This window comes from Felis catus, chromosome D4, assembly GCF_018350175.1.
Source record: "Felis catus isolate Fca126 chromosome D4, F.catus_Fca126_mat1.0, whole genome shotgun sequence".
Classification (NCBI taxonomy): domain Eukaryota; kingdom Metazoa; phylum Chordata; class Mammalia; order Carnivora; family Felidae; genus Felis; species Felis catus.
In genome coordinates, this window is record NC_058380.1 from 15,153,446 (window position 1) to 15,180,130 (window position 26,685).

The 26,685-nt window shown below is 38.9% G+C and overlaps 1 protein-coding gene across 1 annotated transcript in view; it reads right to left on the minus strand.

Annotated features, from left to right (window-relative positions):
• Window positions 1–26,685, minus strand: part of ALDH1A1 (aldehyde dehydrogenase 1 family member A1) — a 59,007-nt gene that overhangs the window by 13,229 nt on the left and 19,093 nt on the right. The window contains exons 3-10 of the mRNA XM_003995407.4: window positions 23,711–23,851; window positions 21,408–21,537; window positions 19,229–19,290; window positions 17,326–17,454; window positions 15,776–15,889; window positions 10,998–11,100; window positions 9,252–9,436; window positions 4,503–4,667 (exon numbers count right to left, since the gene is read on the minus strand). Coding sequence (XP_003995456.1) covers window positions 4,503–4,667; window positions 9,252–9,436; window positions 10,998–11,100; window positions 15,776–15,889; window positions 17,326–17,454; window positions 19,229–19,290; window positions 21,408–21,537; window positions 23,711–23,851 — 1,029 coding nt within the window. The remainder of the gene's footprint in view (window positions 1–4,502; window positions 4,668–9,251; window positions 9,437–10,997; window positions 11,101–15,775; window positions 15,890–17,325; window positions 17,455–19,228; window positions 19,291–21,407; window positions 21,538–23,710; window positions 23,852–26,685) is intronic.

The following is a 26,685-nucleotide window of genomic DNA, read 5'->3' on the forward strand; positions in this document are numbered from 1 at the left end:
TCAGTCAAATTAGGCGAAACAACATGAATTTTTGTTCAGCTCCTACTCTTTGGCCAAATCTTATGCAACTCACATATACCAAACCAAAAGTCTATTACTGAAAGAGCTTAAACCTTCAACCACTAACCAAAACATGGTTTCATTAACAATGACCATAATCACAGGATAGGAAACAAAAATCACAGTTTGCTCATTCAAGCCTAAACTACTCTTTCACTTTTGCTGGATTCTCTAGTTAGCTCAGCCCAAAGTCAACTTATTCTTTGTCTCCTCCCCAGATGGGAGAAAAGCGACTGAGTTTTCTCTTAAAACTTAAGCTCCTGTATTATGTTTCTATAAAGCATATATTAAAACTAAAGGAAGAGGGGTCCTTCGGAGTGTTATGAGAATTTTCTGGGAAATGGAAATCAGGAGAGGCAAAAATCAGTGTTCATCACTGACCTAAGTATTGGGAGTTGGGGGCTACAATTCCACAGAGGCTGAGTGCAAATCCTAAGGCTGTGAATCTAATTATAATACCGTAACCTGGGAACCAGACATATAGCAGTGACCATAATAAGTATGTTAATATCTTACATAATTTTAATTGAGTACAGCACGTGGCTCAAGTCTTCTTTGAAACAAGCAAAGCTACTCTACTATGTATATTATAGGGACACAATAAATGCGTCCTGGATTGAATGGTGTTTTTCTTTGTTCTTTCCCATGGTATGCAAGAACGCCAGCTCTAATAAGACAAATATTTGTCAACACACGCAAAAATTATATGCAAATAAATGCAAAAAATCAGTGGAGGGCTGAATTGATGTGGAGAAACTGTTTGGTTATCCGATGCATCTGTTTTGTTATGGTTTATTTTTCCTATTTATTTACCGTTTGCAAATCTGATTCTGCACTTCCCCTCTTCCTTGATAGCATTTTGGGAGGTAGAGAAAATAACTCTCCCAGATTCTCTATTGTATAACAAACATGAAATACAAGTTCATTGAATGAAAAGATTCTGATTCAGTGTGTTTGAGTTGGCAGGGCCTTGCTGCTGTAGTGCATATTGTGTAACACCTTCGTAGCCCAAGGTCAATGAATCTATCTCTGGATCTGCTAAAACCCCTCTCTCCATGAGGTAGATTATTCATAATTCCCAAGTGCAAATTAGCCTTTCCTAGTTACATATCATAGCTCTGGATAATATCTTCTTGATGTCACTTGGTTTGTGCTCACAAAATATTTAGCTGAAATATATTTGTCTAGGAAAATTACGAAGTGTAAGAGCTGAAAACAGGGCCAAGAACATAGGGAAGGTAAGGAGTAATGTAGGGGACGAACGTTGTTTTCGATTATACGGATGGCTTTTATGTGGAAAAGGGCAGGATGCAGATATGAGGCCAATAGATAGAACATAAGAGGAAGGATTCGTAGGCCGCCAGAAGCAGAACTTTCTAATGCTTAGCATTGTCTAAACATGGAAAAGCCTAAGAAATAATGAGTTACCCATTGATGGATTTGTTTAAAGAGACACTGGCTGGCCATTAGTCAGGAGCAAACGGATGGACATAGTGGAGATTGGAGAGGTGGGCTTAAGAGATCCTTCTAGTTTGACGAAGCTATCTACAATTCTGTAACAGTAAGAAGTCACCTAAGCTCTTTGCATCTTAATTACCTCATTTATAAATTTGACTTTTGGCTTAAATCATTCATAATGTTCCTTGTAACATTAACATTCTATCACCTTTTAGCAGGAAGTTTCCCACATGCTCCATGGGGTTCTACAATGTCCGGTTAAGTGGAATTGGATGGATAATGAAGTTGGTATGAGCCAAAGTAGGTCACAGTAGAAAGAGCAGGGAACGGGGGTCATGAGAATCGGCTGTACTCCTAAGCTGCCTTTAGCTAGCCATGTGACCTACCCCTTTCTGCTCCAGAACTTAGGTTTTTCATTTACTATTTAGGACAAGAATCCCAAATCATAGTCGAGTCTGTGGATCAAAGGTGAACTCAAGACCCAGAACACATAACAATACAAAAAGGTTCAAAAAAGTTTGACATGTTATATTCATAGGGGTAATAAAATATGTATAATGTGTAGACGCTGAAAACAACTACCATGTCATTACTTAGGAAAATTCTTGGACTGAAACATTATGTTTAATTTTATTTAATAACCAGTCATAAAAATGTAACATAGGAATTTACCCCTTATAAATGCCCTGAGGTTTTTATTAGAAAAATACTACCACTCTAAATAGGTGAAAATAATAAAAGAGAGCATTTGTTTCTGGGAAGAAAAGACTAAAGAAAAGAATATAATAATACTCCTCTTAAGAGGTTGATGTGAGAAGTAAATGAGAATATTTTATATTATAGTAAATATTTTATATTTATTTATAAAAATATATTTATATACACTAAACTTTATAAAAAATGAATACAAATGTCATAAATATAAATATGTGTTGATGATATAAATAAAATATTTATATTTAATATATTTCATAGGAACATATTTATGTTTTATATTGGTCCTGATAAGTCACTTAGCACTATATCTGGCATATAATAAGTAATCACTAAATGGTTCTTATTATTAAAACAAACAAAACTATAGACCAATATCCCTCAGACTAAAGACAAGTATCAACCACAGCAAAGGTTCTTAAAAAGTATTAACAAATAGTATTCAGCAATACATACAAAGAATTACACACCATTACCAAGTGAGATTCATTCCAGAGATGTACGGCTGGTTCATTATTCAAAAATCAATTAATATAATACACCACATTGGTAGAATGAAGAAAAAAAATACTGCATAATCATCTCAGTTAACACAGAAAAAGCATTTGACAAAACCATTCTCCTTTTGCTCTCAACAAATTAGAAGAAAGGCACTTCCCAAACCTGATTAAGGGCATTTACGAAAATCTCACAGCTAACATCACATTCAATGGCAAAGACTGAATGCTTTTCCCCCTTGATAGAGAACAAAGCAAAGGTGTCCGCTCTTGCTACTCTTATTCAACATAGTGCTAAACAGCTAAAATCAAAAACAATCGCAACATTAATGTGAGCGAGGGTGCAGGGAAACTGGGTCGCTCATACATTGCTAATGGGAACGTGAAAGTGTTCAGCCACTCTGGAAACCAGTTTGCCAGTTTCTTCAAAACTTCCATCTACCATACGGCCCAGTAATTGTACTCCTGGGCATTCATCCCAGAGAAAGGAAGACTTAGGTTCTTACAAAAACATGCACACCCATGTTTATAGCAGCGTTATTCATAGTAGCCCCAAATGGAAAACAATCCACACGTTCTTCTGTAGGTGAATGGTTAAATGGTGGTACATCCATACAACAGAGTATTACTCTGCAGTAAAAAAGAACAAACTATCCTTACACGCAATGACGTAGTTGAATCTGTAGAAAGTTAAGCGGAGTGAGAAAAAAACCAAAAAAGCCAATCCTGAAAGGTTGCATGGAGAATGAATCTATTTATGTAAAATTCTTGAAACAACAAAGTAATAGAAATGGAGAACAGATAAGTGGTTGAAGGATAGTGTGTGTAGGAGGCACATGGATTTGACTCAAAAGGAAACATGAAGGATTTATGTGGTGAGGAGACATTCGGTGTTTTGCCTGTTTCCATGTCAACATACCTGCTGTAATGTTATGCTATAGTTGTGCAAGATGTTCCCATTTGAAGGAGACAGGGTAAAAAGCACATGGGACCCGTCTGCATCATTTCTCATAACAGCAGTTGAATCTACAATTACCTCAAAATAAGAGGCTTAATTTTGTTTCAAGTATTTTTTTTTTTTAATTCTAGTTAAAGTATAGTGTATGTTAGTTTCAGGAGTAGAATTTAATGTTCATCACTTACCTATAACACCCAGTGCATATCACAATTAAGTGCCTTCATTAAAAAAAAAAAAATCCTGCCTATCTGGGGCACCTGGGTGGCTCAGTTGGTTAAGTGTCCAACTTTTGACTCAGGTCATGATCTCATGGTTTGTGAGTTCGAACCCCGTGTCTGGGTCTGTGGTGGCAGCGCAAAGCCTACTTGAGATTCTCTCTTTCTGCCCCTCCAAACTCTCTCACTCTTTCTCTCTCTAAATAAATAAATAAACTTAAAAAAATTTAAAAAATCCTTCATATCATGTAATAATAATCATTAATAATCAATCCAATAATCTTCAAATATATTATTTCCAGAGGAGAAAAAGGAATAATGAAGATGAAGTTTTCTTCATCTCTCAGGCTGTGGAAGAATCACCTAGAAGTTATTAAGCATCCTGATCTGCCCTTGGCTGGAAACTCTTGGCCAGGCTCATGACTCCCTTACTATTTTGAGTCTTGATCACAAGTAAACGTTTATCGGTAACAGAAATGGAAAGTTACATGCAAACCAATAACGATGTTCAAAGAACCGAGAATTTTAAAGGGACACTTTGTACTCACACGTAGATAAAACCTGGCAACAAAAAGAACAGAGCAGGATGAAAGCATTTACCTCCTCTTTGGCGATGCGCATCTCGTCTGTAACATTAGAGAAAACTGTGGGCTGGATGAAGTAGCCTTTATTCCCCCAGGGGCCTCCACCACATTCCAATTTGGCCCCTTCTTTCTTCCCACTCTCAATGAGGTCAAGTATTTTTTCATATTGTTCCTTGTCAATCTATTTGAAAAATATCATACGGAGCGGAAAATAAGTGAATGAATTAAGAAAGCAAGTTTATGGAAGTAATACATCACCCAGCCTGTTAATGAGGGCTTCAAAATGCTCGAATATTGTTATGAAGTCAAATATCCTATCAAAATAGCTGACAGAGGCTCAGATTAATTCTGTGTTTATTCTCCTGACTTTTCTGGAAAGCACACTTAAATATAAATATTTGTATTTAGTATCTGTTTTATAGTTACATAAGAAAAGCACATGATCACTGCAAACAAGTGTTATTTATTTACATTATTTACGTATTTACCCTGGAAAAATGCCTGTTCATAGTCAAACATACTTACTTGACTACTGTAGTCCAAAGTGAAATAAAGAGTGAAAGGAAAAAAGAACTTTGGGAATGGGTTTAATTAAATATGGCAATTGGCAAGCAGATGTTTTGGGACTTTGCCGATCCCTAGACCTCTCTTTGGTTCTCCTCATTCCTATCTCCTCTGGCCAGATCCATGCTGACCACAGTCTGGTCATCCTCTTCAGTTCAGGTCCCTCTCAGCAGGTTAAGGTTTAGTTTTAAAGGAAAAAGATTAGGGGCGCCTGCCTGGCTCAGTCGGTTAAGCATCCGATTTCAGCTCAGGTCACGACTTCAGCTCAGGTCATGACTTCCGCTCAGGTCATGATCTCACGGTTCGTAGGTTAGAGGCCCGCGTATCTGTGCTGACAGCTCGGAGCCTGGAGCCTGCTTCGGATTCTGTGTCTTCCTCTCTCTCTGCCCCTCCCCTTCTCTCTCTCACAAAAATAAGCAAACATTATTAAAAATTTTTAAAGGAAAACGATTGAAGATCCAGGAGTCAAGTGGGGGGGGGACCCTCTTGCTAGCTCAACTTGTCTTTTCTCACTACTTAAAAAGTGTTGCTCTTCATCATCTTTTACCCTGCAATCTCCCCCATCTTCTAAATCCCAGAAAAAGGTTTCAAAGACCTCTGACTACACAAACCAGCTCCCATATCCAATTAGATTACGTGCTATCTGAAACCAGAAACGGTTTTCTAAAATCTGGCATGATATTCGGTACGACGTTGCTCAATCCTTCGTAGTGCACGATATTTAATTGAATAGTCTCCAAAGAAAATGTTCCTTCATTTCCAGCAAATTAAGGAAGTCGTAGGGTTGGTTTAAGAAATGTTGGTTTGATATTTAAATTGCTGCATAGTACCTTCTACAGCCAGACTAAGTGGTGCTGTTAGTTCTGCCTGGTGAAAATATTCTGGTCTGTCAGCAAATAACCAAGCATCCTTGTGTCTCCGTGCAAAGCTTCCCTGGCCTATTCCAAAATAGTCACTTGACTGTGGCCTCAAAACAATCGTGATTGTTATGGCCCTAAGCCATAACCTTTCCCTGCCTATGACCAAAGTGGATACTTGGTGACCGTGCTAGTCTGGCTTATGCACTGGGAGGTAAAGGCTGAAAGGATTTGACTATTGGAAGACTTCGATGGTCAATAACCTCTAAAAATATAGAAATTCATCTTTTACTGTCTGGCTACCGACAATGTGGTTCTCTAACCAGCAACTTTAGCATTACTTGGTGGCGAAAATGCATTTCTCAGGTCTCACCCAAGACCTACTGCGTCAGAATCGGCCTTTTTAACGAGATCCTCTGGTGATTCAAATGCACAGGAAAGACTGGGCATGTTGCATTAGAGCTAGGCCTAGTGAGGGAAGTTTTCAGTTATACTTCGGAACATACTCAGTTGAGTCCCGCTGATTTTGATTCACCATACATACTAATCTTCCTCAGAAGGTTTCAGACTGGCCATATCTGAATTTGGCTCTCCTTTTGGCCCTCAGGAACTTCTCAATAATGCTAGGATGTAGCAGGGGCTCTCTACTGTGCGATGGGCCGTTAGCTCATGGGCTAGTCTGAAATGTAATAGGGCATGGCGTTGTAATAGCCTCAGAGTATACATTTTGATGTGTTTGAATGCGCAAATTCTTTCATTCCTTAGGGTTCGTGGGCTGAGAAAGAAGAAAAAGGGGGAAATGACACGGACACATCCTTCAACTTACTTGGAAACCATAGATCAACAAAAGCAATGAGAGCAGATATGTGGAGTTATTGATCTGTGATAATAATTGTCACCACAGTTGTAAATGGGAGCCTGCAATTCTCATTTATTTAACAGACATTTGAGCATGTACTGGGAACCAGGCACTTAGATAGATGCTTTATATAGATTATTGCATTTCACTGCACAATGACCCCACAAGATTGGTGTTACTACTTCCATTTTACAGATGAGAAAACAGAGCCTCAGGGAGGTTAGATTTTAAATCCAACCTCTATTTCCAAAGCCCATCTCTCCGCATTAAGACAAACGCAACTGTGCTGATAATGTTACAACATTTAATATTGGTATCATTACTTCTTTTTCAAATGAAAATATAGATATTTCCAGGTGTTGAAAAAGGCACATTTTGGTCTGTGAAATCAGACTGGAAAATCACTTTACCCATTAAGAAATTTATATATATGTATATATAAGACACACACATATATATGTACACATATGTATATATGTGTGTGTATATATGTAATATGTATTTACATATACTTGTATCTATAAATGTACTTAGTGCACAAATGTCTCTTTCTGTAAGTTTTGTCTTATAACAACAGATATTTTTAAGGGTGAAGAAGTTTCAAGGCCTTTTCAGTCTTCTCAAAAATCTACTTATTCTACTTACTCAGTAAAACTTGCGATGAAAATCTATTTGCTTATAGAGATTAAGGCCTCATATTAAGCAGTTAGATCACTGTTTACTTAAGATTCTATGAATAGGAATTTTCTTAAAGTCTATTTTAACTCCCTTCTCTTAGGAAGAATGAGGTATTCTAGATCAGTTTTTTGAGCCTCTGGTTGAATTGCACGGATCCCCCAATGGGAGAGCGTATTGCCCAACAATGTTTAATATTAAGTATCTTACATATTCTGTTCTCTTCATTTCCCCTTTCTTTCCTTCCCTGTTCCTCTTTGGATCTATCTATCTATCATCTATCTATCAATACATCAAATGGGAAAAATGCTTTACTTTTACAAAGATAGGTAGTCATTTATAGAGAGAAATAATCAAACTGAAAACTTAGAATCCCATCCTTCTTTTAGAATTGGGGACCAAATCAAAATCAAATTTATTATATGTCTTGGCATCCATTTGAAAACCTACCTAATATGAGCAAAATCATCAATTACTTCTATGTACTCATTAACTCAAAGATAAAAACAAAACACATGTGACTGAGATAAATCAATGTATTACTTCATTTGCCAGCTGAGTTATTTTAGGGCTTTTAGGTTTCAATACCTGGCATTGTCTAAATCCTAAGATTTTCCTAGTTGGCTATCTTGCATGAGCAGAAGAACCCAAAACATCCTTTTAACCTTTCCAGACTGTAAACTCCATGAGGTCAGGTATCATATCCTCCTCGTTCCTTTTGGCTTTGCCAGGTACTTATCCCAGTAAATTCAGTATTTCGGTAAACCACATTTATTTTTGGTTTAGTAAGTTAAGATTAGTGTTTGCTTCAAATCAACAGCATGGAACAGTGTATAATTTTTAGTGTGAAAGAATAGAGACTCTAAGCTTAATGTCTACACTCTAGAGAAGGATTTCTAAACAGCAGCCTTATTGGCATTTTATGGCAGATAACTCTTAGTTGTGGGGCTCGCCTGTTGCATTGTAAGATGTTTTACAGCATCTCTGGCCTCTACCCTCTACTAGATACCAGTAGAAACACCCCCTTTCCCAACTGAGAACCACTGCTCTACATCAAGGTCCCAGAGGGTTGGAGTAAATTTAGAACCCAAGATCCAGGAGCTTGCATAACAGACAATGAACAGGAAGGAAGCAAAGGGCAAAGATAGCTTTTGGGCAAGAACAAGACTCTCATGTTGATAATGGGTCTAAGAAGACAGAAAAAACTGGGAAGCCTAGGGTTGTTGGAGAACTAGGGTTCTCCACCTAAAATGAGAAGTTTGTCACAGAGCCAGGAACTCAGGACCTTCTAGGACACCCAGGCCACCATTAGAAGGCCAATCAGAGTAACTGAAGACTGAAGAGAGTTTAGAGGTATGCTTCCTACCCACATCTGTGAGATGTAAACTGAGAAAAAGGACTGACTCAGAGGAAGATATAAATGATAGGACTGTATACAAACTTCCAAGGTGGACGGAGACCACATACAGGAATCAAGAGGTGTGCAGGTGGAGAAAAACAAGAAACCTACAGCATTTGTTGTTTTTCCTCACATCTTTCATTTCCAACATGCTTCTAAACTGTTTCAAGACATGAAGAGTGGGCAATACACAAGAAAGGATGCTTTCTTTAAATCAGGCGCTGTATTTATTTATTTATTTATTTATTTATTTATTTATTTATTCATTTTTGTTAAATACCAAACTGATACAGTATTGTCACCTAGGAAGATCTGTGGCAAGGAAATAATCTTATTCAGTAATAAGTAAGCCTAAAGAGGGCACTTTATTCTTGTCCTCTGTGAAAGCTATTCCTTCCATTTTATACTCACTTGAGGGCCTTGACTGACTCCTGGGGTCAGAGGATTCCCAAGAACGTATTTTTTAGCCCGTTCAACACTCCTTCGAACAAACTCATCATAAATTGATTCTTCCACAAAGAGTCTGGATGCAGCTATGCAACACTGGCCTTGGTGGTAGAATAATCCATGGTGGGAAAATTCAATGGCATTATCCACTGCAAAGAAGACACACACATTGAAGAAGAGTTATTTTCTAAAGGTTACATATTTTTATACATATCTGTCAGAGGCAATATGGTGCTGTGGAAAACTTATGAGTTGCAGAATCAGACATAAATTCAATACATCCCACCTCTTATCATCCAGGTGACAAATTACCCTTTCTAATCCTCTCTGCGATATGGAAATGATAGCAAAAAATATTGAATCTAAAAAGAATTGTGGTTATTATTACAATTTTGATGTAGGTATTACCAAGAATATAGAAAGTGTCACAAGATCCAATCCCCCTGCAAACGATTTTTATAAATATCTCCATTTATACTTAGTTAGGTGACTATGAATGTTTCAGGCTCCAAGTTTTAACTACATGACAAAGAAAATATGAACTATCAATTGCATTAAATAACTTAAAAATATTTTTAGACACCCTGATCAATAAGAAAAGTGTTATTTCTGAAAAAAAAATAATATTCAGAATCATTCACCAAGCCTTACAACCCTGGTCCAGAAAAAACATTCTCCAACTTTATTTAAAATATACTGTATTATTTCATATATGCCTATAAGCTCTTCTTCCCTATGTATTTGAGATGGTAGAATGGGTCTGGAAAGGGAGGAAAAGGTTGCGTCATTATTAAGTCCTAAACAACTTGAAGAAAGTTTTCTCTGCATTTTAATTTTTTAAATGCTGAAAACTTAATTGAACATATGTCAGTCGAGTGCTGTTGTATTTCTTTTGTGAACTAACCACACCTACTTACGTTGTAGTGGAAACAGTTCACAGAAAGGTTTGGCAAAAATCAGGAATCTCGTTTGTAGACTATATAATAAGGTAGTGTGGTCTGAAAAGCTTCAGTTATGACCACATTCAGCCATTTTTGTTCATTGCCACATACCTCGACTGCTAAAGAAAGAGCTAGATGAATGCTTGACAACCTATTTCTGCTAATTGACATCCATTTAGAAAATAACTAGGGGATTTTACTCGGTAATATACTGAGAATGAACCTGGGATATTGTATAGTGGAGTCAGATCATGATTGGAGATTGAATATATGTAAATTTGACTACACTTGCTAGGAAGAGAAAGAGAGGGAGAAATTCCTTGAATAATAGGCGTCATTTTCCCCTGGCCGTTTCATCTAATGTGTGTATGACCCAGAGCGAAGGGAAAGGACAAATGTGAAATTTACTGTCTCCCTAGCTGGTCCCAGTACAATTTCACCATGCCTAACCCAATGCTAATATTTAAAGGCATAGACTTAATTAAGAATAAACCATGGCTCCTAAGTGCAAAACAGTTAGTTTGCCTGGAGTTCAGCTGAGGAAATAGCAAACTATTCCAAATCACGAGGAAAGAGTGTCTGTGTTAGACTTATCTAGGTGTTGTACTTTAGGACAGTTTGAGAGACTTTCACGGAGCAATTCTAGATTCTCATTCATGCCTTACGTTTTGACGTTAGGGGCAAACCCTTTTATAAACTTCAGGTTCTCCGTACGGCATTACGGGACACCAAGGTGAGGGGTGAAAAGTTAAGAGTGGCTTTCACTCACAGTCAGCGTCGGCAAACACAATGCAGGGGCTCTTTCCACCAAGCTCCAGCGTCACCCTCTTGAGATTGCTTTTCCCGGCAGCTTCTTTGATCATTTTGCCAACCTGTAATGGAGCATTACAAAGGAGGAGGCTTAGTCTGCTCCCGTAAAGGTGGGTTTATTTGGCATTCTAAATTCAGACAATGTTTGTGCCATAGTTAAGTTTCATTAGGGAGAGACATTAGTGGCATTTTTCGAGACTGGCGCCTTCAGATATCAAAGGCTCCTCCAACCGAGCACACATGTGATGAATCCGAAAAACGCTCATGAGAAAAGATCCACCGCTGACCTTGATGAACACCACTGGCCAGGAGGTAGTTTTCATTTTAATCAGAACTTCCCCTTTCTACTGATGGACTTGAGATGTCACAGTCCAGCCAAAACTTACCTACTTTAATTTTATCCCTCTACAGCAATCCAGAGAACTCTGTCCGAACGGTCATATTCACTAACCCCCCAAATCTCATCTCTGTTTCTCATCACGTGCTCCTTGTGACCTCGGTTGACTCCAGTCCTGCCCTTCCTTGGGGTCCAGCTGATATCTGAATACTTCTTTGAAGCCTGCTCTGTTGACTCTGGGTAGACATGACCTTTTCTTCCTCTTTTGCCCCATACAACACTCATGAGGATTGCTTCAGTGTATACCTCGGATTGTATTATTTGTGTCCATATCAATTTCCCAAACAGGTATCACCTCCTTGGTAGCAGTGATAAAGTCCTATCATTGTGTATTTCTTGTTAGCACTATCTGTTGCGGTGGGGGTTTAACTATGAACTGACTGACAGGTCTCTCTCTCTCTCTCTCTCTCTCTCTCTCTCTTCCTCTCTCTGTCTCCCCGCTGCATTCTTCCCTTCCCCTCTCCCTCCACACCTTTGAACAGTAGAGCTAGAAAAAAGAAATTGGATCTGTGCTCTCTGCTGCTACTTCAGCTAGCTGGAATCCTACTGTTCTGGTCTCTTCTTTAATGCTTGCTGCCTCTCTTCAGAGAAAGACATTGTTTTCATTTTTTTTCTTTGTGGATCACATCCCATCAAGATTATTTTCTGTAGTTGTTTTATTTTTCCATCTCTAAAACCTGGCCTGCTTTACAACTATTTCCTCTTCATTAGTTTTATTGAAGTCCGAATGTACTTAAATGATCTTTGCTTTTCTTTTTTGAGAGATGATTCATTTTATCTTGCTTCTGGGTTTCTTTTCCTATTGGACACATCAGAGTTAAATAAAAAGTTTCTATCCCAATGGGACAAAAGATAAGTAGATGCTTGCTGAGTGTGTGTTTGATTTTTACGTGGTTACTGAGCCGAATGCTACTGTGCATTACAGAGTAAAGCATTAATTAATCTGTCAATGTTTTTATCTTATTTCAAGATGTTGTGCACAAACCCTTTAATATGGGTGAATAAAGAGAAACTAACATGCTTGCAGTGGGGAAATCCTGTCTGAAATTTTTCTTATATACCATTTTCTTTCCGTAATATATTTCTTATTCAATTTTCATTTAAGATGATTAAGAATTCTGTATTTCCTACATAATATGCTTTTCTTTTCCTCCTTTGAATTTAATTCTTTCTGCATCTTTTTTTTTCTTAATTTTTTAACTTAGGAACATTTATTGGGGAAACTTGATTAAAGTAGGTAAGTTTTGTCTTGGGGAAGGGAATAAGATTGGAGATATTTTTCTTAAAGCCACATATGTCAGAAGAATGAGAATGAAGAATGGCTAGAAGTATGAGTAAGAGAGGAAGGTTACACATCTGCTTAGGACAAGTTTAGATGGCAAACAAAACGTTTGTTTGAGTTTTCTCAAAGCTCTAGCTAACGCTAAAAGAAGGAAACATCAATTTTTGCCTTGTGATTTTGTCCCTTTACTTGGAAAAAAGTAAAGGTTTATCATTTTTCTTAAAAAAGCTCTGCAATGAGAAGGATAAGAACCTTCAAGACCATGGTCAACAATATGTGGCATGATAACGTGGCATTGCCATGTGGGGCAGAAACAGCAGATGCTCGTGAAAATAGCCGAGCTTATCTCACCGTGCACAGTGTATGTTGGATTCTGTTTTAAACGAATCGAATGAGGCATGAACATTCTTCTCTTACCAGAAGGATTTTTAGAAAGAGTGTCATTGCTATAAGGACCACGCAAGATGGAATCCCCTGTTTGCCTCTTTCACGGCCCTTGGCAAGTTTCTTGCTATCTGCTAAACACAAACCTGAAGCTAAAAGAGAGCCCAGGAAGACCGAGTTTTCTGCGTGGACTCTAAAATCATCTTGGTTACACTTGATTATTTAATGCTTATTCAGAAGTAGTTACTGTACTGGTTTCTGCAGATAACAATGCATAAAATAGTCTTTGAGGATGGTCAACAAAGGAGAGAGATCCACGATCAAGCAAAGAGCACGAGCTATTATAATCATGTACCATGGTTAATGGGGACACAGGAGGGGAGGTTCAAGTTCAGGATGGGGGCACCTGGGTGGCTCAGTCGGTTAAACATCCAACTCCTGATTTCGGCTTGGGTCATGAGCGCACAGTTTGTGGGATGGAGCCTCGTGTCAGGCTCTGCACTGACAGCACAGAGCCTGCCTGGGATTCTCTCTCTCCCTCTCTCTCAGCCTCTCTTCGTCTCTCTCTCTCTCTCTCTCAATAACAAATAAATAAGCATTTTAAAAATTCAGCATGCCCCCGGAACTGCAGAGAGAGCCACAGAGGTAACATGTGGCAGCAGGCCTTATCATAGTAGGTGTGGCCACCAGTGGGCACAAGCCTGGAGGAAGGAAACGATACATCTGAGTCCTCTATAGGGTGCTCGCTAGTAAGGTGTTTACTACCCATTAGCTCTGTCAATTTTATTCTGTACACTAAGGTAGACATTATTATTCCCATTCACAAATTAGAAATGCAAGTTTAGCAATGATACTTAACTTTTGGAAGACACACTGCATAAAGGGATAGAGTCAGAATTTGAGCCCAGATGTTGCCTAGTCTGTTAACCTCAAAATTTTTCCATTTTTGGCAGGCAAAGTCCCCCAAAATGCTGCAGGGGCCTGGGGATGGGCCAAGGCAAATAGGCAGTGGTTCCAGAGAGGGGGTCAGGCAACAGCCCAGATGAACTAGAGAATGAGTGGGCATGGGATCTAGAGGAGGAAATATGCATGGAGTCCTTTGGGGGAAGGTCTAGAATGCTCAGCTGAGGAGATTGTACCTTCCTGCCCTTATCTCCTCTGCTATGATTCTGATCTGTGACTTTACCACTTTCTAACTTATTGCCATGTCTCATTTCCAATTATTTTGTCCCACCGAATGCAGGATTTGCTTTCCCTCGCATCAACTAGGGGTTTGCAGAATGTAAACTTTTTCTATTCTATGTCTATGAAATGTAAGAAAAAGTACATAAGTATTTAATTTTTAAAAAAAAAAATCAAGAAGAGTAACTTTTGATTTTCCACCATTTAAAAAAATTTTTTAATGTTTTATTTATTTTTGAGAAAGAGAGAGACAGAGTGTGAGCAGGGCAGGGGCAGAGAGAGAGAGAATAGCTGAAGCAGGCTCCAGGCTCTGAGCTGTCAGCGCAGAGCCCGACGCGAGGCTCAAACCCATAGACCGCGAGACCATGACCTGAGTCGAAGTCAGAGGCTTAACTGACTGAGCCCCCCCAGGCGCCCCTCCGCCATTTTAATTCTCTATGCAGATGTTTCTTTATACTGGAGTGGCTAAGTAGGAGTATAAAATAATCCAATTAGCTTCTCCTCATTATCTAGAATGTTCTTCTTGCTTCCCAATCTCCAAGGGAGTTAAAAAAGTAACCCCTCTTCAAAATTCAGAGCAAGTCCTAACACCTACGTAGACATCACCATTCCTTATTCCTTCCTGTGAATGCCCTCAGAGCAGTTGATACATATACTATCTTATCACGTCTTGCTGTGTATCTTATTTGTAACAGCCACTTTATAGGAAAGCATTCTCATTCTTCAACTTTCTACTGAATACCAGTAAAAGGTTTGCACTGATCTTCTAACAATGTCACATAATCCAATAAGAGGACTCAAATTGTGTTTTACTTGGTACAGTACGATTTTACCACTGTCTTTTGCTTGCAATAGGAAATCATCTCAATAGGTGGGAATCTATTCTCCCAAACTCCACTTTCCAGGAAGCGCGCTCTCTCTCTCCTTCCTGCCTCTTCTTGCAGTGCCCATGGCTGAGACCCTGTTCTTTAGCCTTCCAGAAGGTCGCACTGGAGCCAAAAAGGCATAAAAGTTAGGCTAAACCAGCAGTAACATTCAGGAAGCTGAGTTGCTGGCTCCCTTTCAGAATGATCAAGAAACAGAGAACCCCAAATAAGGAGCTAAGGGTGATGTTCTGCAATTTAATTTTCGTAATCTACAGGGCAAAATTACATTCATTCATACAAATCACTGTGGCTCTATTTAGAATTTCTATCATAAACCATACTAATCCCATGGCAGGATCCAATCGGCTCTAGTTCTCATCAGGGAAAGGAATGAACATTCTAAAAGCAGTTCACTGTAGTCCGAGTTTGTCACAGGTATTCCGTTTCATCTCAACTACATCTGCTTATGTTCTATAAACACGTCTGAAGGCTTGAATAAGGAACAAATCATTAAAAAGAACTTTTGTTTTAAAGAAACGTCGGCTTAAAACCAGTTACATAAAACACACGCTTCTGACACCTGGAGATACAGACATTCCTCACTACTGGCCCGAGTAACTGATTACCTCTGTAGATCCTGTGAAGGCCACTTTGTCTATGTCCATGTGGGAAGAAATGGCCGCCCCTGCGGTAGGTCCATAACCAGGCACAATGTTCACTACTCCTGGAGGGAAACCTGCCTGAAGATACAAAGTAAAATATTTACAACAGAACTGAGAATCTCATTCTACGACAAAAAAGAGGCGTGTATGGGATCAAAGCTGCCTCTTTATGCCGAGCTTAGGAGTTTCCCTACCAGGAAAGATTCGTTTATGTGGTTTTATTATTATTATTTCATTTCTCAGCCCACTTAAAATAACCTCAAGAGTTGCACTGCTGGGGAAGTATTTCTCCTCGGGGTAAGACCATGTTTGACTTTTATGGGTCATTGCCCCAGTGATGGCTGTCTCGAGTTTCCTAACGGTAACTCAGAAAGATAGTATGGGTAAAAGAACTTGGTAAATTACTCACATAGAAGGAAAGCCATGCGTTTATTAACCTATCGGCAAATCTAAAAGGATCTTACATTTTTAGTTTCTAGCTATTGATGGTGCAGGGCATACCAACTGGGTGGCGAAAGCCTACTGGCAATATTTAATCAGTAAAACATTAGATAAGAATTGTCATCCCGTGCATGATTAAGTGGCACAGACTGATTTCATTCCTGGTTAAAAAAAGGCTGAGGTAGAAAACAGTGTGTACCTGAAATGGGCACAGTCACATTTCATGTTGTAGGCACCAACGTGCCCCATTTTGATGTATCTTTGCCTTTTTTTTTTTAAAGTGAAGAATAGTTTTAAGATTTACACTCAGGCTTTTAAAATTTAAGTGTCTAGCAACTAAAGCTTGTTTTCTAAGTTCGGGAAAGACATGAAGGACAATGGGCAATAAACTGTTTGCAAGAAAAAAGATATTAACACAATCCAGACAGTGGATGGAAATAAATTTCACGTGCAAATTTTTTTTTGCCCCTTGTTAAGCAAGAAGGCAAATGCAGAGGAAACTAGAATAGAAAACAGAACATAAACATGTCCCCTTGTGGGTAGATGTGTTCAAAAATTATGTGGCACAATATTACAAGTGAGCAGAGAGGCCTCCAACCTTCGAATGGACTAGTTTTTTTTGTTTTTTTTTTTTTAATTTTAAATCGCAGAACCTCCAGGCCATCGGTACCGGTTGTAAACCAATTTTCATTTCAATATCCGAAAGAAGGATACTTCAGTTTCAACATGAAGTCACATTCATGAGAGTTAGGCCAAAGAAACAAATAAACAAGGGGCGCGGTCTCCCCAAAATGAATAAACATTAAAAAATTTTTAAAAAGAAACAAACAAACAAAAGTGATCATAAGGTGACTGTTTGACATGAAGCCTTTGAACCTGGCATCTTATCTCCATTTGGGCAGAGGTGCATTTGGGCTGATTGCAAAAAATCTCAACTGGCAGCCATATTAAATTTGTCTTCATCACTGGCCAGGAGCCATTGGGAGGTAGTTTAGGGGAGCACGAAGTGAGGTCTTCTTATTGTAAATGAAGGCCCCCGAGTTCTTGTGCATATTTTGATGGGGGAAACTCACCTCTTGTATTAAAGATGCCACGTGAAGAGCAGTGAGAGGAGTTTGCTCTGCAGGTTTGACAACCACTGTATTTCCGCAGCTAAGGGCAGGCCCTATCTTCCAAATGAGCATGACCAACGGGAAATTCCACTAGAAAGCAATATATAACAATAGATTCTTTGTATCACTGAAAGCTACATTTGCCAATCTAACTTCTACATTATCCACTACCCATCGATGTGAAATAATAATTGTAGTAGTTTTGTGTGGTCAACTGGTGTATTCGAATTCAGTTAACTGCTAAAAGCAAACTCATAAATGCTAAAAAGCTCCAAATAAGCTAGCTGTGGGACGGGAGTGGAAGAGAGCCATACAATTTTATCAAGGGCTGTTATTATGAGTTCTTCATCTACTGGAGGGGAAAAAAAAAATCACTGCATGGTTTAAAAATCAAACCTTGCTATTAAACACACTAGAAGTTATCTGTACGTGTTTGAAAGTGTGATTATTCCTCCTTCCTTATAGATCATTTATTGTAACTACACACCCAATAGTGAGACTTAACAGTGACCTGAAACAAATATAACACTGTATGTCAGCTATACTTCAATAATAAAAATTATATGTATGTGAGTGTGTGTGTGGGTATGGGGGTATGTGGGTATGTGTTTATTTCTAAGACAAATATCTCGCTAAAGACATTAAAGTTTAGCATCTGGTGGCTAAGAACTTGGTTCAAATCTCAGCTCAGTCACTGACTAGCCCAGTGACCTCAGACAAGTTACATGCTCTCCTTGGATGATTTCTTCATCTGTAAGTACTGATAAAAATCCTCTCTACTTTGGAAGGTCATCCTGAGGATTCTTCAAGAAAGTAGGCCAAAGACTTAACAGACTGACTGATTCATCATAGTCATGCAATAACTATTAGCCACTATTAGTGCCCAGGGTTTCGTAGTTTTTATTAATTTTATTGAGATTTGTGAAGTAATGAGCAATTTCATTCAAAAAATTGTATGTATGCATTTCAGTCTCATTGGAGCAGAAGCTAATTCACTGTGACTTCCTCATTTAGAAACTTCACGGGTGGCTGTGTGGTTCCATCAGTTAAGCAACCAACCCCTGATTTCAGCTCAGGTCATGATCTCATGATTCAGAGATGGAGACTCGTATGGGGCTCTTTGCTGACAACCTGGAACCAGCTTGGGATTCTCTCTCTTCCTCTCTCTCTGCTCATTCCCTACTCGCACCTGCTCTCTTTCTCTCTCTCAAAATAAATAAACATTTTTAAAAAATAATCAAAAACTTCAGAATACTCTGCCAACTTTTTATTTGGCCTCTTTGAATATGTTGGCGAAATCAGTTAGGTAGCCTCCTCTTTTGGGGGTTTAAAAGAAAATCTTCACGATTCTGCTTAAAAATACTACTAAAGGTAGGATACATTCCATACAGTGGTCCAACAGTTCCTTCCATTTTAATTGAAAACAGGCATTTAGGACATGAACACTGGTTGCTACTATTCTCCATGATAAGTCTCAATGAGGAGATAAAAAGTGAAGAATAGAAGCAGAGAAGTTGGTGATGACCACTTTGGTTACATGTGAAACACGGGTCTTAAAAAGAGTATATAACACAGCATTTTAAAAACAAACCATACAGTAAATGTCAATGTCAATGCTGAAACACATTCAAGTACTGAAACACTCAAGAGATACACCACAATATAGACATGATTCTGGACTAACTCATTTGTACCTAAAGAGTTCAGTCACAGGGAGACCTAAGCTCATCAGTTACTACATTTGGTCCACATTTAGCAAATCTCTGAGAACGTATTTATGTTGGATAGAGCTTCTTTACCAAATGAAATAGAATTCTTTTTTTTTCTTTTTTAAAACGGAAAATGATATAGAAAACCAACTTACAGGAATGATTTGGCCACATACACCAATAGGCTCATGTTTTGTATAAGTAAAAAAGTTTCCATCTGGAAAATAAAACACAATCATTTATGGACAAGTATATTTGACATACATGGGATGGTGGTTTGGGTTGATACTTACAGAAAGGTATACACAATAACTAAAAACAAAAACAAGGGTGCCTGGGTGGCTCAGTCAGTCAGTTAAGCATCTGACTTCAGCTCAGGTCATGATCTCATAGCTCATGAGTTCGAGCCCCACGTCTGGCTCTGTGCTGACAATTCAGAGCCTGGAGCCTGCTTTGGATTGTGTCTCCTTCTCTCTCTGCCTCTCCCCAACTCACACTCTATCTCTATCTCTCTCCAAATAAACAAACATTGAAAAAAATAATAATAAAAACAAAACCAAAAATTTAGGAAACCAAGAAAACATATCTCCAACCACTTACAAAATGAAAAATTGTGTTCTGAAATAGTAATTTGAAATGAGAGGAACCATAAAACTGATATAGGTCAAGGAAAAGATGTGAAGCCAGAAAATATCTGAAAGATATTTAGTTCTATCTCTCACCCATGTAGAAGGGCTATTTTCTAAATTATCCTCATTCTCAAAGTTTACTTTCTTTCTTAAGAAAAAAGGTAAAAGGGGGGCACCTAGGTGCCCCTGTCAGTTGAGCATCAGACTCTTGGTTTCAGCTCAGGTCATGATCATGGTTTGTGAGTTCCAGCCCTGTGCAGAGCCTCCTTGGGATTCTCTGTTTCTCTCCCTCTTTCTCTGCCCCAACCCCACTCATGCACGTGCACACGCACATGCACATGTGCTCTCTCTCTCTCTCTTTTTCTCTTTCTCAAAATATATAAATAAACTTAAAAAAAAGAAAAAGAAAAAAGGTAAAAGGTGTATGACTAAGAAAATACCTGTTAGAGTGCTATTTCTGACAGTTCTAACTTCTATCAGTAATGGCAGAATTTTTTTGAAGTAAAACTAATAAAATTAGAAGAGAGTAGAATTAAAAAAAAAAAAGTATCTCCCTACAAGCCTGTTGCTTATTCTAAAGGCTTTTTTTCCCTACCAAAAAATAAAAGCAGACTCTATTAATCCATGAAAAAAAAAATGCCAGAAGTAAAACACATTGCTAAAAAAAGTGTCAGAAGTAAAAGACATTGCTTTGCAATCTGGATTTCATCGATTGATATACCTCAAAGTTTGATGTGGTCATTCTGAGGTTACATGGCACATTTTGTTCTGTTCTATTCTAGTTCTCACAAAAACTTCCTGGCTATCATAGCAAGAAAGCTCCTTATCAAGTCTATTTGTACTTAAAATGGTTTCTCCCTCGTCAAAGGGTAAAGCAAGAATTTCTAACATAGCCACATTTCTTGTTTTTTACCATGGTCTCACTCCCCCCCCCCCCTTTTAATTCCTGGCTATCACTTTTAACCTGCTGGAGGCTGTCATGAGATTGAAAATACCCAGGAGGGCCAGCCCAGAGGGTGTTGTACTTCTACAGCCAGTAAGTGCATTTATAGGAATTAAATTCTACCCATCATGTTTTCCAAACTGATGCTTCTTTATATTCATATCTCATTATGTGCATTCTCTACTGAAATAATAAAACACGTACATACACATCTACTCACACAAATTCTTAAATTGGGCTGTAAACACAGTCTCATCTTGCTTTGAAGCTACTTGAAATAAATCAATGTGAATTGGTTTGTTTAATTAATCTGCTGTAACTACTGAGTTAGACCAGGCACAGATGACCATAACTGACTCACTCTGGAACATGCAAAGACACTTAAATAATTACATTATAGGAGGGGTATAAATGCCCCTACTGGAATACACAATAAATAATTTGAGGCCAGCTTTGAAAGTTTGTGCCGTGAGAGAGACAATTGCCCTAATTCAGTGATTGTGGGCACAAGACTGCTCTTGCTTTAAAATTGTCTAACAAATCTCTAGTGGTACTTTCTGTGTGACTATGCAGAAACAATGTTAAAAAGCTATGTGATAAATCTTAGCAGAAGTTCAGAGCTGCGTCGTCTCAAAGTCAAGGTGAAAATAAGACTGACTTTTTGGGTGACATCTTTAAAAAGGAGGATTTGGAATAATTCAGCTCTACAGTAATCTTCTCGCACCTACCCCCCATCCCTGGTGGTTTCTCAAAGCTCCTTACCGATGGGTATCGTGCGACCCTGGATCTTGTCAGCCCACCCTGCACAGTAGCGTAATGTCGTTATGCAACCCCCTAAATCCATCTGATATGCGTTGGAGAATAGTTTTCCACCATTCATTGACTCCATTGTCTGAAAAAGAAATCAAACCTCAAACATAAACTTCCATAAACATTTTAGATTAAAAAATACAGCGTTATTATTTTCAATGATCATGTGTTAGAGAATTTTGGAAATAGAAAGAAATCCTGTAAGCCATCTTATATCACCTTCCCTTTCTAACAAAGGGGGTAAAACAGAAAAGGGCTAAAATGACTTACTTAGACTTGCTTAAGGTCACATACCAAGATCCAGATAGAAAGGGCAGTGAGATTCTGGTTACTAACCCCTAGTGTTCCTTTCTTCCATCTCATTCTGACTGTCCTCCAGCTGACCAGCTTTCTAGGAATCGGTTCCAATTTGATAGACACGAAGTTGGTGAGAGTGAGTGCACCTAGTTTCGTTAGATCAGAGCTCCAACAAAATTTCACTTAGCGCATAAATACAACTGTGGGACAGTTAAATGTCGGGGACTATTAATAGTGCCTCAATGATTGGGGCGCCTGGGTGGCTCAGTCAGTTGAGCGTCCGACTTCGGCTCGGGTCATGATCTCGCCGTTTGTGGGTTCGAGTCCTGGGTCGGGCTCTGTGTTGACAGCTTGGGGCCTGGAGCCTGCTTCAGATTCTGTGTCTCCCTCTCTCTCTCTCTGCCCCTTCCCTACTCACTCTCTCTCTCTCAAAAATAAAAAAAAAAAAAAACATTAAAAAAATTAAAAAATATAGTGCCTCAATGATTTTTAATTTTTGCATGCCATTTGGATATAACCAATCAAGTTACACAAACTTCAGTGACCCCTGCATCTTTTAGTTCATGAGTTTTCTTCAGTAGAAGTTTTAATTGTGAAACTCCCAGTTTTGCCACTATTATCATAATTCTTGTTTGAGTGGTCAGGCTGTAAAGCTCAACATTTTCTGGTCTAGTGCTCTAACCGTCTATTGGTGTCAGATGACCTGTCTTCCTTTCCTCCTTTCCTTAAGCAGGAACTCTTAAGAGCTCTTTGGGACCTCATGTCCGGCCAGGGCAGGAATGTCCAGGTGACAAACTGTTAAAACAGCTCCTCGTTTATCAGACAATCTCCTGTCTCCGCATTATGTTGTGAGCCATCTCAAAACTTAGATCAAACGTGATTTTCGTGTCCTGATTTTCTTTCCCCCTTAGGAGCTTATCAGACAGAGGGAGCAAGCCCTCTACACTCCACAGAGCAGCTAAATAAGAAAAGTCAAGTTTTGGCAAATTCTGCTTTCTTCCTCCAGGACATTTTGGTTAATGTAATATTATTGTGTGTAACTCCTAAGTCCACACTTTTGCATACTTTGAATTACGCTGAACCTTTAAATAATAAATAGTTCTTTGATTAACTATAATTGCTCCTGTTGATTTAAAAATAAGTATAGAGGCTTCTTTGTTACTGCCAGTAAAAGATTCTAAAGGTAATAAAAATTTGCTCTGAAACTTGATCTTGGTTGGTATTGGTTTGGGTTCAATTGGCTTCACTATAATACCTAACTAAGAAGAAAATAAGGAAACTCCTCGCCCATTTTACTTAACTGACTCATCTAACTGCCAAAATGTTTTTTTTATCAGTATACAATAAAATATAATTATTATAAGCCATGCACGATTGGATTTCTTTCCTTCTTCTTCACCTTTTTCAACTGTAAAGAAAATATCATTTAATCGAGACCATTGTGGATGCATACATTTCAGGGGGGGAAAAAGCAGCCATTTATTTATTAAGTGTCTTGGTGGGCTAGATTAAAGAGAAATAGATTTATTTTAGAGAAATATTCTGGGCACCTTTGACAAATTGTATGAGATTTTCCATAAAAAGAGTCCCGTGTTCAAGTAAGTTGGAGAAACCCAGTGTACTATTCTAGGCTATTCACTGCATGTGACCTCGTTGAAGGCTCTAAGGAATTCTAGAATAGAGAAAAGAAATTTGTGTAAGTTGGTTTAACTTGGATTGCCAAGGTTTAGACTGTAGAATCTACACGGGTAGAAATTAACATCGTCTGGAACTAGAGTGCAGATTAGTACTCGAGAATAAGCTCACTGATAAGACTTTCTGTACTGGAGCTGGTCGAGGTCTTTTCGTTTTGTTTGTAGTGAGCATGTAGTGATGACTAAAACATAACCGACGTGCCAATCCAAACAACGAGTACTTTCTAGAGATCTCACTACCTGCCCAGTTTGATTAATACTCACTGCCAGGAGAAGACGATCTCTTTCAATTAAGTCAGCCAACTTGTATATTAGCCGCCCTCTCTCTGAAGCATTCATGGTGCGCCATGGAGAGCCGATCTGAAAAGCCTGTCTTGCGGCCTTCACTGCTTTGTCAATATCCTCCTGTAAGTCAAAGGGAATTCAATTCAGTAGCCTAAACGAGTTAGCGAATCCAATGGCAGGAACCCTATAGAACAGACTAAAGGTCCTCATAAGTAGATGCTGTGTCCTCATTAGCCCAACGTCTAGCACATTGTACAAACTCAAGTATCGTATACTGGAATTATATACCTGCTGCCTAATCTTTGGAATGATGAATTCCACACACAGAACTCAGGCTTGATTTCCTAGAATAGAAATATTATAATACTCAAGTATTGCTATCACTGAAAGGCTTCCCATACATATATCAAATCATGTTCTAATTACTTTACACACATTAACTTATTTGATTCTTTTCTTAAGTGTTTATTTATTTCTGAGAGAGAGAGAGAGAAAGAGAGAGAGAGAGGGAAAGCACAAGCAGAGGAGGGGCAGAGGGAGAAGGGGACAGAGGATCTGAAGTGGGCTCCACACTGACGGCACAAGAGCCTCAACGCTGGGCTCAAACTCCCAAATCGTGAGACTATGACCTGAGCCGAAGTGGGATACTTAACGGACTGAGCCCCCTAGGCGTCCCAATTCATTTGATTCTTAAGAATTTTGTGAGACAAACACGTTCCCCATTTTACCGATGAAGAAAGTGAAGCAAAGAGAGAGAGGAAGTTTGCCCAAGGTCAGTGGCAGGAAGTGGCAGAAGGGAATTTTAAACGGAGCGCCTCTGACTGTAGAGACTGTTCTTCACCACTATGTGATACTGCTTTGGTGACTGCGTTACCAAGAGTTCCAGGGAAAGCTCAAGATCGACTAAAATGGTGTGTATCATCTTGGATGGCCGGTGACCCTATAGCCTATACACTTTCATCTGGAACCTACTGCAGGTGTATAGGAACTGGGTTTTGCTGTTGAAGGGTAAAAATCATAATCGTGTGTTCATTCCTCTTGTGTAGAGAGAAAAAAGCATAGCAGAGTGAAACTGGTATAGAGAAGGATCTGTCTACATCTGGTTTCAGCTCAGGTCATGATCTCATGATTCGTGAGTTCGAGCCCCGCGTCGGGCTCTGTGCTGGCGGCTTGGAGCCTGCTTGGGATTCTTTCTGTCTCTCCCCCTTCCCCTCTCCCCTGCTTGTGCTCTCTCGCTCTCTAAAAATACATAAAAATTTTTTCAAAATTAAAAGAAGTGTAATGTGGTGTGATGCAGTGATAATATTCACCGAGCACAAGTAAACATCCTTTCACTGTAATACATCACACACTTGTTTATCTCACTGCCTAACCTTTGAGGTTAAATATGTATATAGTCATATTTTGGGTATTCAGCTAATCACACTGATCGTTTATATTTGGACGTTGTTTTAGGCCATGGGCTCTAACCTTTTCCAAGTTATTTTCAGACAGCAGTGTTTGGAAAAAAAAAACAAAAATACAAGAGTCTGAAATTGCCAGCAGGATCTGTGGATATCACAGCTTATAAAATATATGCTGCTCTGTGTTTAAACAGACCTGTGTGCCCCAGCTTTCTCTTGGATTCTTCTGTCCGTGTTCTGCTATTGGCCTTAACCAAATATGGTTTATCATAGGCGTCCTGGCCTCTCGAAGGGATATGGGAAAAAATGACTTCAAGACAATTAACTCTGTCATACGTAAAATACATTCCTGAAATAAAGACCTTTTTGTGGTTGTGTCCTTTGGGTTATAATCCTCCTTTTCTCCTATCTTCTATTTTATCTCACAGGCATAGAAATAGAGTAATGGTGGTTAATACATAGCTTTGGAAGAAAACAACTCAAGTTTGAATTCTGTTTCCTCATCTATTATCTCTGTGACTTTTGGGATATCCATCCTTCCTTCCTTCCATCCATCCATCCTTCCACCCATCCAAAAATATGTCAAACACTATTCTGTAAGTCTCGGCATCAGGTTGCTAACGATAAAATAGCGAAGATGGGAGACTGTCCTTTTGAAAATTAAATAAGGTAACACTGGAAACACATTTTCTATGTGACAGACATTACATTGAGTGTTCACTAAGTGGTAGCAAGTGCTATCATATTTGCGGCAAAACAACCTTAAAACAACTCTCAGTTCTAGTATATTTTAATTTTTTCCTTTCAGTTTTCACTACCCTGTATCATTTTAGGGCTTTATTATCTCATACTGCTGCTAATTTTCCCATGTCCATTATCTTCTCTCACCAAACTGTCTTTTCTACTGCTATCAGGCTAATCTTCCTCAAACAATTTTACGTGATCCCTTTCCCTTTCAAATATTTGCAATGTCTCCCCTTGCCCTACCGTCCTAAGGCCAGACTCCTCTTCCTGATTTTCAAGACCCAACGTTATGGGGCACCACCTCACCTACCCAAACTCGTGTTTACATTTTTGTCTCCTCTGTCTAGCCCAACTGCTTCTCATCTTTGCTCCTGCCATTCTCCTTCCCTAGAATGTTCTACCAGCACACTCCTTTACTTTGAAAATTCTACATGTTCTTTAAGACCCAGCTCAGGGGCAGCTGGGTGTCTCAGTCGGTTGAGCGCTTGACCTAACTTCGGCTCAGGTCATGATCTCATGGTTCATGAGTTTGAGGCTCACATCGGGCTCTGTGCTGACAGCTCAGAGCCTGGAGCCTGCTTCCGATTCTGGGTCTTCCTCTCTCTCTCTCTGCCCTTCCCCCATTCACACTCTGTTTCTCTCTTTCTCAAAAATAAACATTAAAAAAAAAAAAGACCCAGGTCAAAGATCAGAATCTACCTAAACTCTTGTCAGGCTAATCCAGCTTGATAATAGCTACTAGTTAAGAGTTTACCAAGCTCTATGCACTAAGTGACACCCTCCATAACCCCGCAGTTTCCACCACGG